Below are 12,243 nucleotides of genomic sequence, written 5' to 3'. Positions count from 1 at the left end.
TGGCATGTGTCTTTTTCCGGTTGAGACTAACCCAGGCTCCCTCGCGTTTTGCACTCCGGGAAGCGTAGTTCGGTAGCCATGGCCGTGGCAGGCTGGACCCCAGCGCTCTCTCAGAGCATGACGGGAGTTGTAGTTGAGGGGCGTCCCGGGAAGGTTCCCGGTGACGCCTTCTGGTCCGGGGGCGGGCGGTCACAGCGCTCTTTGGCTGAAAGCAGCAGGAACTGGCGACCGGGAGGAGGCTCTAGCGAGGCCTGGAAGGCTGCACAGCCAGGCAGGGGAGGGGGTGCGGGGTGGGGGCGGCCGAGTAGCGCGTCTGACAGGCTGCTGAGGTCGTGACCGCTCGGGGCAGGACCTGGCCAGATCCAGCCTAAAGGCCTCGCTTTCTTCAGGCCTAATATTCAGCGGCCGGGTAGGCCTTGCCAGAGCCTCCTTTTCGTGCGGCCACCCGGGACTCCTGCCCTGATTTTCTGTCTGAGAGATGGCCTCGCCGAGTCCCCCGCCAGAGCCAAAGGTAAGTCGCCTCTCCGAGTATCCCCGTTCTCTCGCCTTTACCTAGCTCGCTAGGCCGCGCCACCGCCCCCACCCCCCTTCTCGGGTCTTTGGGGCCAGCGCGGTGCAATGAAGTACCCCCTAATGTACTGGGGAGCCCTTCGCCATCTCACTGCCCAGTGGCTCCTTTTTTCAAGAGCGACTTGATAAATCTAAAGAAAATTAGTAATGCTCCAAACTAGCGTTTTCATTTATGAGTTTTTCCAGGTGAAGTTAGCTTTGTTCATCCTTCCTGTGTCTTCTACACCTGCCCCATGCCTGGACCCAAAGTAGACGCTTAGAAAAATTAACATAATTGAGTTGAAAAGAGCCATAATTGAGTTGGAACGGGGCGAGGAGGTGCAGGAAACTTGGGAAGGCCTTAGTGCAGCTTATTAAAATTAAAACTATTAGGGCATACGGGTAAACCATATCCTCAGGCTCCTCAGTACAGAGGACAGAGATCCAGCTGTGTTTTCCTCTTATTTGAGGTGTCCGAATTCTGTCGGTTCCCGGAATTGAGCCCCATTTGTAACTCTTAGTTATCATGTTCCTCCTAGCCTACCCGGCCCTGATAAGTGGTTGTTTCTGCTACTTTCAGTGGTAGAATTGTCCTTGAGACAACAAGAACTGACTGCAGAAATCATACTATTTCAGGGCTTGCTGACATTTGAGGATGTGGCTGTGTTTTTTACCCAGGAGGAGTGGGATTATCTGGATCCAGCTCAGAGAAGCCTGTATAAAGATGTCATGATGGAGAATTATGGAAACCTGGTCTCACTGGGTAAGAATCTGCTGTTTCTTGGATCAAAATAGCTAAGAAACTGTAAGAAAGCAGAACACATGAGCTAGTACCATACCAGATTGCTTTGTTCCAAGGCTCCAATTCAGACCTTTCAGCCATGAATTGTTTCCATGGCTCTCATCCCTACCGTCCTTGCAGTGACCAAAATACAAGCTTTTCTGGCTTCCATCCACTTACTCTCATTCCCATATTGCTCTGTACTTTTCCCTCCTAGCTTATCCTCCTACTGCTTTCCTCCCACCCTTTTCACTCTGCCTTCTGGAGCCCCTGTTTCTCTTCACATGGTGTTCCCTACCCCTCCTGGCCTTAACTGAAACCTGGCAATTTCCCAAGGACACTACTTCTCTGGCAGAGGCGGCTTATTCTCCCACATCCTCTTCCTTCCCCATCCTTTGTCTCGGGGCTGAAAGGGAAAAATAATTGTTCTCCTAACTTTTCAGTACTGTTCCCAAAGCATTAGTTTTCCATTTTCAAATGTAATTTCTCTTTTAAGGTCTCAGCTGTCTTGCTCTACCCTCTTAATTTCTTTTCACTATCATCTGTCAATTTGTGTGTGTGTGTGTCTCACACATGGATTTTGTCACATTTCGGAATCTTCTCTTTGTTAACCCACACCATCCATCATACAGTCATTACTTCTGCCTCACTTTATCTTCAAGGACCCTGATTTTCCATTCTTATTAAGCACCTCACATCAATGATCACACCCTCAATTTTGTTATAACAGGCAAATTTTAAACCCCCGTATCTTGTATTTTGACTAATACCTTATTCTTTCTCAGTCAGTAGATGTTTATTGACTATAACTAAACAAGTCAACAAAACAGACATGATCCCTGCTATGTCTGCTAAGCTCCATGTGGAGCTTACTGTAACTTCCTACCTGTCTACCTCTTCTCTTCCTTTCCTACTGAACCTATTTATTCTTAATCTTTCCTGTTCCTTGACTTCCTTTCTCCCCCACCCCCCCAGGCCCTTAGTTCCCTCCTGCTTCACCTTCTCATCTAACCCATAGCTGCTGCTGCTGCTAAATCACTTCAGTCGTGTCCAACTCTGTGCGACCCCACAGACGGCAGTCCACCAGGCTCCCCTGTCCCTGGGATTCTCCAGGCAAGAATACTGGAGTGGGTTGCCATTTCCCTCTCCAATGCATGAAAGTGAAAAGTGAAAGTGAAGTTGCTCAGTCGTGTCTGACTCCTAGCGACCCCATGGACTGCAGCCCACCAGGCTCCTCCGTCCATGGGATTTTCCAAGCAAGAGTACTGGAGTGGGTTGCCATTGCCTTCTCCGCTAACTCATAGACCTATACATAAAATGATCACCAGCATGCTTTCTTGCTACTCTGTCATCATGTTCTACCCATTCTACATCTTGAAGTCCTCTACTGGTTATAAAATCTGCCTTTTTCTCTTACCTGATTTGCTGAACACAACAAGAGAAGTTCTGTAACTGAAAGAATTGATGCCCTGCATATATACAGGTGGTTTCCTTCTGGATATAAAAACCACTGGGTTTATATAGCTCAGCAAATTTTTTATCATTGATTTGCTCCTACCCCTGTTACTTTTAGTGACTATTTCAGAAACTTTGAGTTTTCCTTGGGTTCATCACTCAGTGGTGGACCTTACCTTCTGTTTCACGGAGAAGATAAGAGACTACCACACATGAACTCTCAAGTTTTCTACCCCTCATTGCACATGTAAGATTGCACATTCTCCAAGAACTTATCAGTCTCCCCGCCCCCCCCCCACCCCACCCCCATGTAATTTTAGTCTCTGTTCTTTCTACCCTGGTACCTTTATTCTGATGATGGGTATGTTCATGGCGCCAGAGCTCTCCTTTGAGCCAGAGTCCTTCTTGCTGCTCCTGTAACCTACTACTTGTTTGCTTCACAGCCAGATTTTTTAAGAGTGGTTAATATATATTCTCTACTTCTTTACTTCCATTATCTCTAAGCTGCTTTCTGTACCTCTGCCACTTACCTTCAGTTGTTTAACATTTGTCAATAATGGCCCAGTTGTCAAATACAGTAGATTCTTTTGGGAATATATTTAATTTCATTTCTTTATAGATATTTGAAACTCTTTATTGCTTCCTTCTATTTCTTTGCATTCTCAGACTTTTCTCAGTCTATAAACCTACCTTAGCAGATCTTATTTACATTCAGGTCATCAAGAATGTGATGATAAGTCTCAAATCTTTATCTCTACTTAAGTAGAGAGAAAATATGGAGCTTAACTGCCTTAAAAAAATCCCAATTCTACTACTTAAAAGACTTGTGACCATGGGTGAATTACTTAACCTTTCTGTGCCTGTTTTCTTTTTTTATATAAAAATGGAAATAATAATAGTACTTACCTCTTAGGATTATTGTGAGCATTAACTCAGTTAATACATGTAAAGTATTTAGGACACTGACAAGCACGTATTAAGTAGAATGTATGAATGTCAATTGTTACCTTCATCATCATTGTCATTATCTTCTCTGTTGAACTCCAACTTCTTAGTCATCTCCTTTGAAGACCACATAAGTAACTCACATCTGGCAGATCTCAAATTATCTACTAAGATATAAGGGCTTCCTCTTCAGAATTCAGTACTCCATTCTCTGTGCTGTCTGTTATACACTTCCATTATTGAATTTATTATAGTGTTCCATAATCATTATGTTATTTCTCTAAGCAGAGTGATCTTCAGGAGGATAGTAACTGTATTCTTTCATTTGATTTCTCCAGGACTTAGCATAGAGCCAGGCATATATTATATGCTTCTTAAATATTTGGGTGACTGAGTGAGTATACTTAAGACTCAGTATCTTTTGACAAGATGATTGCACTAGCTCGTAATCGAGCCCCTTGGCCTCCAGTCTCCCTTTCTTCTAATATATTCTCTTTATTGCTACCAAAGTGATTTTGTGTTAGTTAATTGCTTACAACTTCTGGTGATTTCTGACACCTTAAAGGATAAAAAAAAAAAAAAAAACACTGAATTTCTTGTCCTGTATACTAGAACCACCTTATGTAGCTCCTGTGTAGCTTTCTAGCCTCATCTGTTGTTTTCAGTCTCCAGCCATATCAGATGCTAGGTTTTTTTTTTCCATTATGCTATGATATCTCTGAGTCACTGACAGCTTTTTCCACCCATATGGTGTCCTGGTTGATAATATCAGGCGAATGCCCAGCCTTGCCTATGCCTGGTACTGTAAAATGGCAGTGAGCCCATCTGTGATCTCCTGCTTTCAGGCTCTCTTCTTTATTTTAGCTGAAATAACAGCTTTTCATGAGTTATTATTTCTTCCTCCACAATCTTTTCATCTTCCTGTATAAATTCTGTATCCACCCCCTTGATTTGTGCTCCCTTGATGAGAGACTATGATTACTCAACTATTCCAGTGTAGTGTTTTCTGGTATTTCATTCTGTTACTCTACTTAACACAACTTGTCTAGCTTTGTAATTTTGCCTCTTCAGTCATACCTGTCCTTTCCATGCTGATTTTTCTTTAAAAACTGCAATAACTACGTTGATGACAGCTTGATCTCTCAGTTCTTGACCTTTCAGTTCTTTCAATTGAAATAGACTTCTTCAGTTTTGATAACTTCTCTCCAGACTGCTAGAGCCAGATTGGACCTTAGTATCTTTCCAAGTATTTATTCAACTGCTCATTCATTCAATAAATAATTATAAAGCATTGTGCTTGGCCTAAAAATGCAAGTCCTTCCCCATTCTCTCATTGTTTTGTTTTGTTTTTTTCCTAGAAAACTGAGAGAACTGCACTTTGAGGCACCTGTTTACTCTAGAAAAATTAGCTATGACCAGAGGATGGGAACATGCAGTACAAGCATGGCAGGTACCTCAGAAGGTGGTTGTAGCTCCCAAGCCCAGGTCTAACGGCTTGTCCTTTCCAGGCTGCTCTGTTTGGAAGCCTAGATTCACTTGTTTTACATGTCTCTCTGTTTGACCTATTTGTTTCCATGCTAGTGCCTCTGTGTTTTATTTACTTTAGCAATATATCATATTTCATGTCTGGTAAGATAAAGTCACTCTTACGTTCTCTTTCAAGTTATACAGTTGACCCTTGAACAATATTGGTTTGAAATGTGAGAGTCCACTTGTTCATGAATTTTTTTCACTAAATACATACTAGAGTACTACACAATCTGCAATCAACTGAATCCGTAGGTGCAAAACCATGGATATGGAGGGCCAACTATAAAGTTATATGTACATCTTCAACAGAGTGGAGGATCAGTGCCCCTAACCTTCATGTTGTTCAAGGGTCAGTTGTACTTAACTAGTTTTCTGCATTCTTCCAGTTGAAATTTAGATTCATTGGGGTTTTTTAATTGGTTCATGGGATTTTGGTTTGGATAGTTAAGTTGTTAGTTGGTTTGGGAAGAAGTAAGAGCCTTATAATGTTGACTCTCTTTGGCAATTGGTTGATTCTAGTTAACTGTCTTATGTCCTTTGGATTCTTTTATGAATCTTGCATTTCTTGTTAGATATATTCCTAGGCTTTGTAGTTTTTAATATCATGAAGAGCATATTTCTTTTCTTATATATTTATTAACTTGTTATTCTTGGTAGTAAGAACCAATATTTGTTTCATATCTTAGTCCTTTCATAGCTATTATATTTCATTTAATTCCTTTAGGAATTTTGGGTAGGGGGTCATTGTTGTTCAGTAGCTAAATTGTGTCTGTTTATGCAACCCCATGGACTGAAGCATGCCAGGCTTCCCTGTCCTTCACTGTCTCCTAGAATTTGCTCAGATTCATGTCCATTGAGTTGGTAATGTCATCTAACCATCTCGTCCTCTGCCACCCATTTTCTCAGAATTCTCCACTGTGACTTGTCTGTCTTGGGTGGCCCTGCATGGCATAGCTCATAGCTGCATTGAGTTATGCAAGCCCCTTTGCCACAACATAGGTGTGCTCTGTGAAGGGGAGGCAGTCATATCATCTGCAAATAATGTAATTGTATTACTCCTTTGAGTAAAACCCTGGAACATATCCACTGAGTAAATATTATGAAGAGACTTTAACACAAAGTCTCAGAAAGAACTTGTAATCCAATGGAAAATACAAACTGAAGTACAGTGTAATAATAGCTATAGTGCAGTTATGGACAAGGGATGGTCATCAAAAACAGAACATTTAAATCATCTAGTGGATTAAGCAAAGGCTTTATAGAGGAACTATTGCATTGCATTTAATTTTAAAAAGAAACCAAGAGATTCCCAAGTAAACAATGTCAGTGGATATTTCTTAAATGAGATATGCAAAGAACTATCATAAATGACTAAAGCATAAGCAATTTACCCACTTAAAGTGTGAGAGCATGGGAAGGAGAGTGAGTTGAAGCTTAGAGACCTCAAGAAGTACCGAGTATCATAGTATAGAGAGATTTGGTTTGATTTTAGAGATAATAGGATCTGTAGGTGGTGACGTGATTAGAATTCCATTTCATGACAGTATCTCTGGATTCAATGAAATAGATGCAACCTAAAGACCAGAGCCAAAGATTATTAGATATCTTTTGCAATAATCTATGGAAAACAGAGAGGGCAAATGCTGAAGAGTAGAATCATTGATTTTGGTGATTGATTAATAGTAAGAAAAAGGGAGAAATCTAGAATGATTTCCTGCTGTGGGACTGTAGGGTGATGGACAGTTAATGCTTCCTAAAGGAACATGATTAAAGGTGGAGATAGACAGGACAACAAATGATGATGGTCATGTTATTTGTGAGACCTTTTTGAGACAGCTTAGTGGCAATATTCAGAGAGTGTGTATATAGAGCAAGATGAGGATATAAACATGGATAAAATATCCTTAAACAGTGAGGAGAAGAGACATGCATGTGGGAAATGTATTAGAAAAGGCCAAATAAGAAGTAGGAAGAGAACTAGAATACAATAGCATAAAAACCGAAAATAGTATAAAGAAATGGGAGTAGTCAACAATATCACATGCTGCAAGTAAAATAAGGACTAAAAAATGTCCATTGCATTTGTTACTTGAAAGTCATTGGTGATTTAATGAGAAGTTTCTCTAGATACTAGAAACAGAAACCAGATTTTATAATAGATTATTGAGTAGGTTGAATGGGAAGAGATTGAGTGTGGAAAACTTAGTTAGAAAATGGAGAGGTACAGTGTTAATATTTTTTTTTCAAAGCTTGGATTTCATCTAGAAAAGGATTTCGGGTTCAAGATAAAGTTGGGTATAATTTGTATGTTGGTAAGAAGGTGTATGTAGAATTCTATGGAGAATACAGATTGAAGAAAGAGAAAGAAATGGTAATTGAACAAGTGCCCAGAGGCAAGTGGGATCGAGAGAGTAGATGACTTAGCCTTGGATAAGAATGGGATATATCTTCATGTAGCAGTGCAGGTAATTTTAGGTAGGAGGCAAATTGGTGAGGCAGTTCTCATCCTTTTTCTTTGAGTGAAAGAAAACACTGTCTACTGAAAATGAATTTGAGAGACTGCACTGTAAGTAACCTTAAGTAAAAATAAAGTTTCTTAGGGAAATGAGAGGTTTTTTTTTTTTTTTTTTTTGAATAAAATAATGACTGGTTTGAAGTAAGTGAAAAGAAAATTCAAAGATGACGCCACAGTTAGAATATTATAAAACTGAAAGAAAAAAGGAAGTATAAAAAAGGAAAAATTGTTAGGGTCAAATAAGAATTTAGTGGTGATTGAATCTTCTCTTGGAGTTATCCACCAGGCAGCAAGAGATAGAAAATCAGGAAAGAAGTCAGAGGCATACTTAAGTGTTACATATGCTGCTCTGTTTTATTATAGACCATTATGTTATCTTTCTTCCAGTGCATGCAAGTTTATCATTTCTCAGATGTCATGTAGACTCCCAGTTGGAAATGGATAGTTCCAACGCGGGTCTTATATCTTTAGAGGAATGAGACTCATCTATATTTGAAGAATGTGGTATCTGTGGTAGGTGAAGTCATGAACTACCACAGACTATTCTTTTTCCTAGTTTCTTCCATTAGCTCTAAACATGTTCTTTTTTTTCCCCCTGTTTTTCTATATAATAGAGTCCATGTCACTTCAACTCAGTTTTTTAAAGCCATTTATCTCCATATAAGAACTATTTTACTTAATATCTTCTTTGTCATATTCTATTCTTTCCCTGTTTGTACTTATTAGCTATTCCACTTGGTAAGAGGCTTCTTGCCTTATCTCTAAATTCTAATTCATTATATTAATACAATGCCTGGAATGCTTTTATTTGCAATAAATTCTTATTAATGAATGAATTGTTGTTTCCTCTGGTTTTTGTCTGTTTTCCTTCAGCATCATTTTATGTGTTCTTTTCTGTTGTTATTTGGCTTATTCACATTACAGTAATGCTACTTCATCCTAAGTTTTTCTGAACCTACTGTTTTCTTTCCACATTGTCCTTTCTTTCCTGATAGCTAGTTTATCCTACCATTACTTAATTTCTTTGTTACCCTTTCTTTAAGAAAAGCATTTCATTTTATCAGAAAACTAACAATAAGTAATATTTACATAGCTTGTACTGTTTGCCAGGTAGTTTTAAATACTTTATGTGTTTGAACTAATGTAATCACAAAGGTGCTATGATATAGTGAACTACATTTTATGTACATAGTAGATTAATTTAATTATCTTATGACAGTTTCTTCTTTCTGGCAAAGAACTAGGCTGACATTTCTTTCTTCCATTTATTCCAGATGTTTTGAACAGAGATAAGGATGAGGAGCCAACTGTGAAACAAGAAATTGAGGAAATTGAGGAAGAAATGGAACCACAGGGTATAATAGTTACAAGAATCAAAAGTGAAATTGACCAGGATCCCATGCATAGAGAAACCTTTGAACTTGTTGGTAGGTTAGATAAACAAAGAGGAATCTTCTTATGGGAAATACCAAGGGAATCTTTGACCCAGGAACAAAGAATGTTCAGAGGAAACACTAACATTATCCGTAAGAGACCAAATTCAGAAGAGAAATGTCATAAATGTGAAGAATGTGGAAAGGGTTTTGTCCGCAAAGCTCATTTCATTCAACATCAAAGGGTCCATACTGGAGAGAAACCTTTCCAATGTAATGAATGTGGGAAAAGTTTTAGTCGCAGTTCATTTGTTATTGAACATCAGAGAATTCATACCGGGGAAAGGCCCTATGAGTGTAATTACTGTGGAAAAACCTTTAGTGTGAGCTCAACCCTTATTAGACATCAGAGAATCCACACTGGAGAGAGACCTTATCAGTGTAATCACTGTAAACAGAGCTTCAGCCAGCGAAGAAGCCTTGTTAAACATCAAAGGATTCACACAGGTGAGAAACCCCATAAATGTAGTGACTGTGGCAAAGCCTTCAGTTGGAAGTCACACCTGATTGAACATCAGAGGACACACACTGGTGAGAAACCCTATCACTGTACCAAATGTAAGAAAAGCTTTAGTAGAAATTCATTACTTGTTGAACATCAGAGAATTCACACTGGGGAAAGACCCCATAAATGTGGTGAATGTGGGAAAGCCTTTAGATTAAGTACATATCTTATACAACACCAAAAAATCCACACTGGTGAGAAACCTTTTCTTTGTATTGAATGCGGAAAAAGCTTCAGTCGGAGCTCATTCCTTATCGAACATCAGAGGATCCATACAGGTGAAAGACCTTATCAGTGCAAAGAGTGCGGGAAAAGCTTCAGTCAACTTTGCAACCTTACTCGTCATCAGAGAATTCACACAGGGGACAAACCCCATAAATGTGAGGAATGTGGAAAAGCCTTTAGTAGAAGCTCAGGTCTTATTCAGCACCAGAGAATCCACACCAGGGAGAAGACTTATGCATACACTGAAACCAAGGAAAGTTTTGACCCAAATGGTGGTCTTGTTATACAACAGGAAGTCTACCCTAAGGAAAAATCTTATAAATGTGATGAATGTGGGAAAACTTTCAGTGTCAGTGCTCATCTTGTGCAACATCAAAGAATCCACACTGGTGAAAAGCCCTACTTATGTACTGTATGTGGGAAAAGCTTCAGTCGGAGCTCATTTCTTATTGAACACCAGAGAATCCACACTGGTGAGAGACCCTATCTGTGCAGACAGTGTGGCAAAAGTTTTAGTCAACTTTGTAATCTTATTCGACATCAGGGCGTTCACACAGGTAATAAACCCCATAAATGTGATGAATGTGGGAAGGCCTTTAGCCGGAACTCCGGCCTGATTCAGCATCAGAGAATACATACAGGAGAAAAACCTTATAAGTGTGAGAAGTGTGACAAAAGTTTTAGTCAGCAGCGCAGCCTTGTCAACCATCAGAAGATCCATGCAGAGGTGAAAATTCAAGAAACCCATGAATGTGATGCTTGTGGTGAAGCCTTCAATTGCCGCATTTCTCTTATTCAGCATCAAAAATTGCATGCTACATGGATGCAGTAAATGTGGAGAAATACTTAAGTTCAGTTTGACTTTAGATCAGGTACCCAAGTGCAGTTTCAGTATGGCTCAATGTGAGTCACACTTAGTGATCAAAGCAGATGCTCTTTGGCCTCAGGCACATGGTTTCTAAAGATTCTGTGAATAATGGGTAGCTGCCCACAAGCAGTTGAAGACTTCATTACTCTTCATTTTGATCAGAGAAAGACTCAGTAATTTAAGCTGCCTTCCCCCTCCCCCGCCCCCAGATCTCTCAGTGGAGAGGTTAAAGCCAAGTTCAGAGCACTTAATTATAATTAATAAAAGAGAGAAGAACAAAGTTGCATATGCCTACAGGAGTTGGAAGCAGCTGATGTTAGAAAACTTAGTCCTCTGGCACCGAAATATATGGTGGTTCTTTCAGTTCCACAATATGTTTGGCTGTGTATGCCAAAGTTCAGTGGTTAAGCATATGATTATGTTTTCAAGGAAACAAAGCCCCCATTTTTTTTTTAAAGAACGGACATCCAAAGCTGTTGTCCTTGTTAAAGCCAGTTTGGCATGTGGGTTAAAGGCAGTTCCAATGCCATGTGGTTCCCAGATCTGTGAAATGAGTGGACCATTAATTTTATATGTAAAGATTATGTAACAAACAGCAAAGGTGTTACCAAGGAACCTTTGGGAGTGCCTTTTTTTTCCCCTAAGATGGGCCCAAAAAGGTGGAGGAAGACACTGTTCTTTTTATGCCCTCCATTCTGTGAAAGAGATTTGTAGTCCTAGACAGATCTTATTCCTCTACTACCAGTAGCATGTGAAAGTGTAAATATTTTGATTACCAAGAGTTGGAAATAAAAAGACCTAGAGTCTATGCTAGGAAACAGATATTTTGGTATTGCTTTGGTTTTTATGGTAACTAGACTTTGCATGCAATCTTTATTTCTGGTTCTAGGGCTTCCTTTAGTTAATGGTTATTATAAACCTATTAATTCATCTGTTCTAATCATTAAATCTGTTTTGTTTTTTGCTTTGTAAGAGTTTATTACTCCATTGTAAAATCTATCCTGTCAAATGCATTACTGCATTTAAAAATTAGAATCAAGAATTTAAATTGCTCTCATTTGTTCTACTTCTGACTAGTTACCTTTTCTGGGATAGTTCAATTGAGGTTAAATCTTTCATTCCTAATTCCAAATCACTAGCACACTATTATTCCAGATTTCTTAATAGTTTTAAGCAGAAGACCTCATTTTCTCCTATAACCTAGACATTCTTGACATCACCTCTAAATTTTCATCTTCCCACCTCTGAATATGCGTGTGTGTGTGTATGTGTGTGTGCACATGTAAGTGTGGATGTTATGGTGTGTGTAAAAATACACCTTTTTGTGCACTTCCTTATTCAAGTACTCATAGTTACCATACAGTTAACTGAACCATTGACTATAGTTAACTGTTTGTACAAGTAAAAAGTAGAAAACAACTGATAATGCATTGTTCA

General features: G+C 39.4%; 1 protein-coding gene across 4 annotated transcripts; it reads left to right on the top strand.

The window, feature by feature from the left end:
* The first annotated feature begins 108 nt into the window (after positions 1–108).
* On the top strand, positions 109–11,778 carry ZNF189 (zinc finger protein 189). Of its 4 annotated transcripts, none has more exons than XM_020877619.2 (3): positions 109–511; positions 1,186–1,312; positions 9,050–11,778. In XM_020877619.2, exons 1-3 carry the CDS (start codon positions 479–481, stop codon positions 10,768–10,770), a joined length of 1,881 nt encoding a protein of 626 aa, XP_020733278.1. In that variant the 5' UTR covers positions 109–478; the 3' UTR covers positions 10,771–11,778. The 4 variants fall into 4 exon arrangements, with proteins under 4 accessions (XP_020733278.1, XP_020733279.1, XP_020733280.1 ...); XM_020877620.2 differs by having other exon boundaries at positions 111–511; positions 1,228–1,312; XM_020877621.2 differs by lacking the exon at positions 109–511 and adding an exon at positions 5,089–5,180 and having other exon boundaries at positions 1,226–1,312.
* The last annotated feature ends 465 nt before the right edge of the window (positions 11,779–12,243 follow it).

This window comes from Odocoileus virginianus, chromosome 31 (assembly GCF_023699985.2).
Source record: "Odocoileus virginianus isolate 20LAN1187 ecotype Illinois chromosome 31, Ovbor_1.2, whole genome shotgun sequence".
Classification (NCBI taxonomy): domain Eukaryota; kingdom Metazoa; phylum Chordata; class Mammalia; order Artiodactyla; family Cervidae; genus Odocoileus; species Odocoileus virginianus.
Note: the sequence above shows the minus strand (reverse complement) of the source record. Positions and strands in the feature narration are given on the sequence as shown.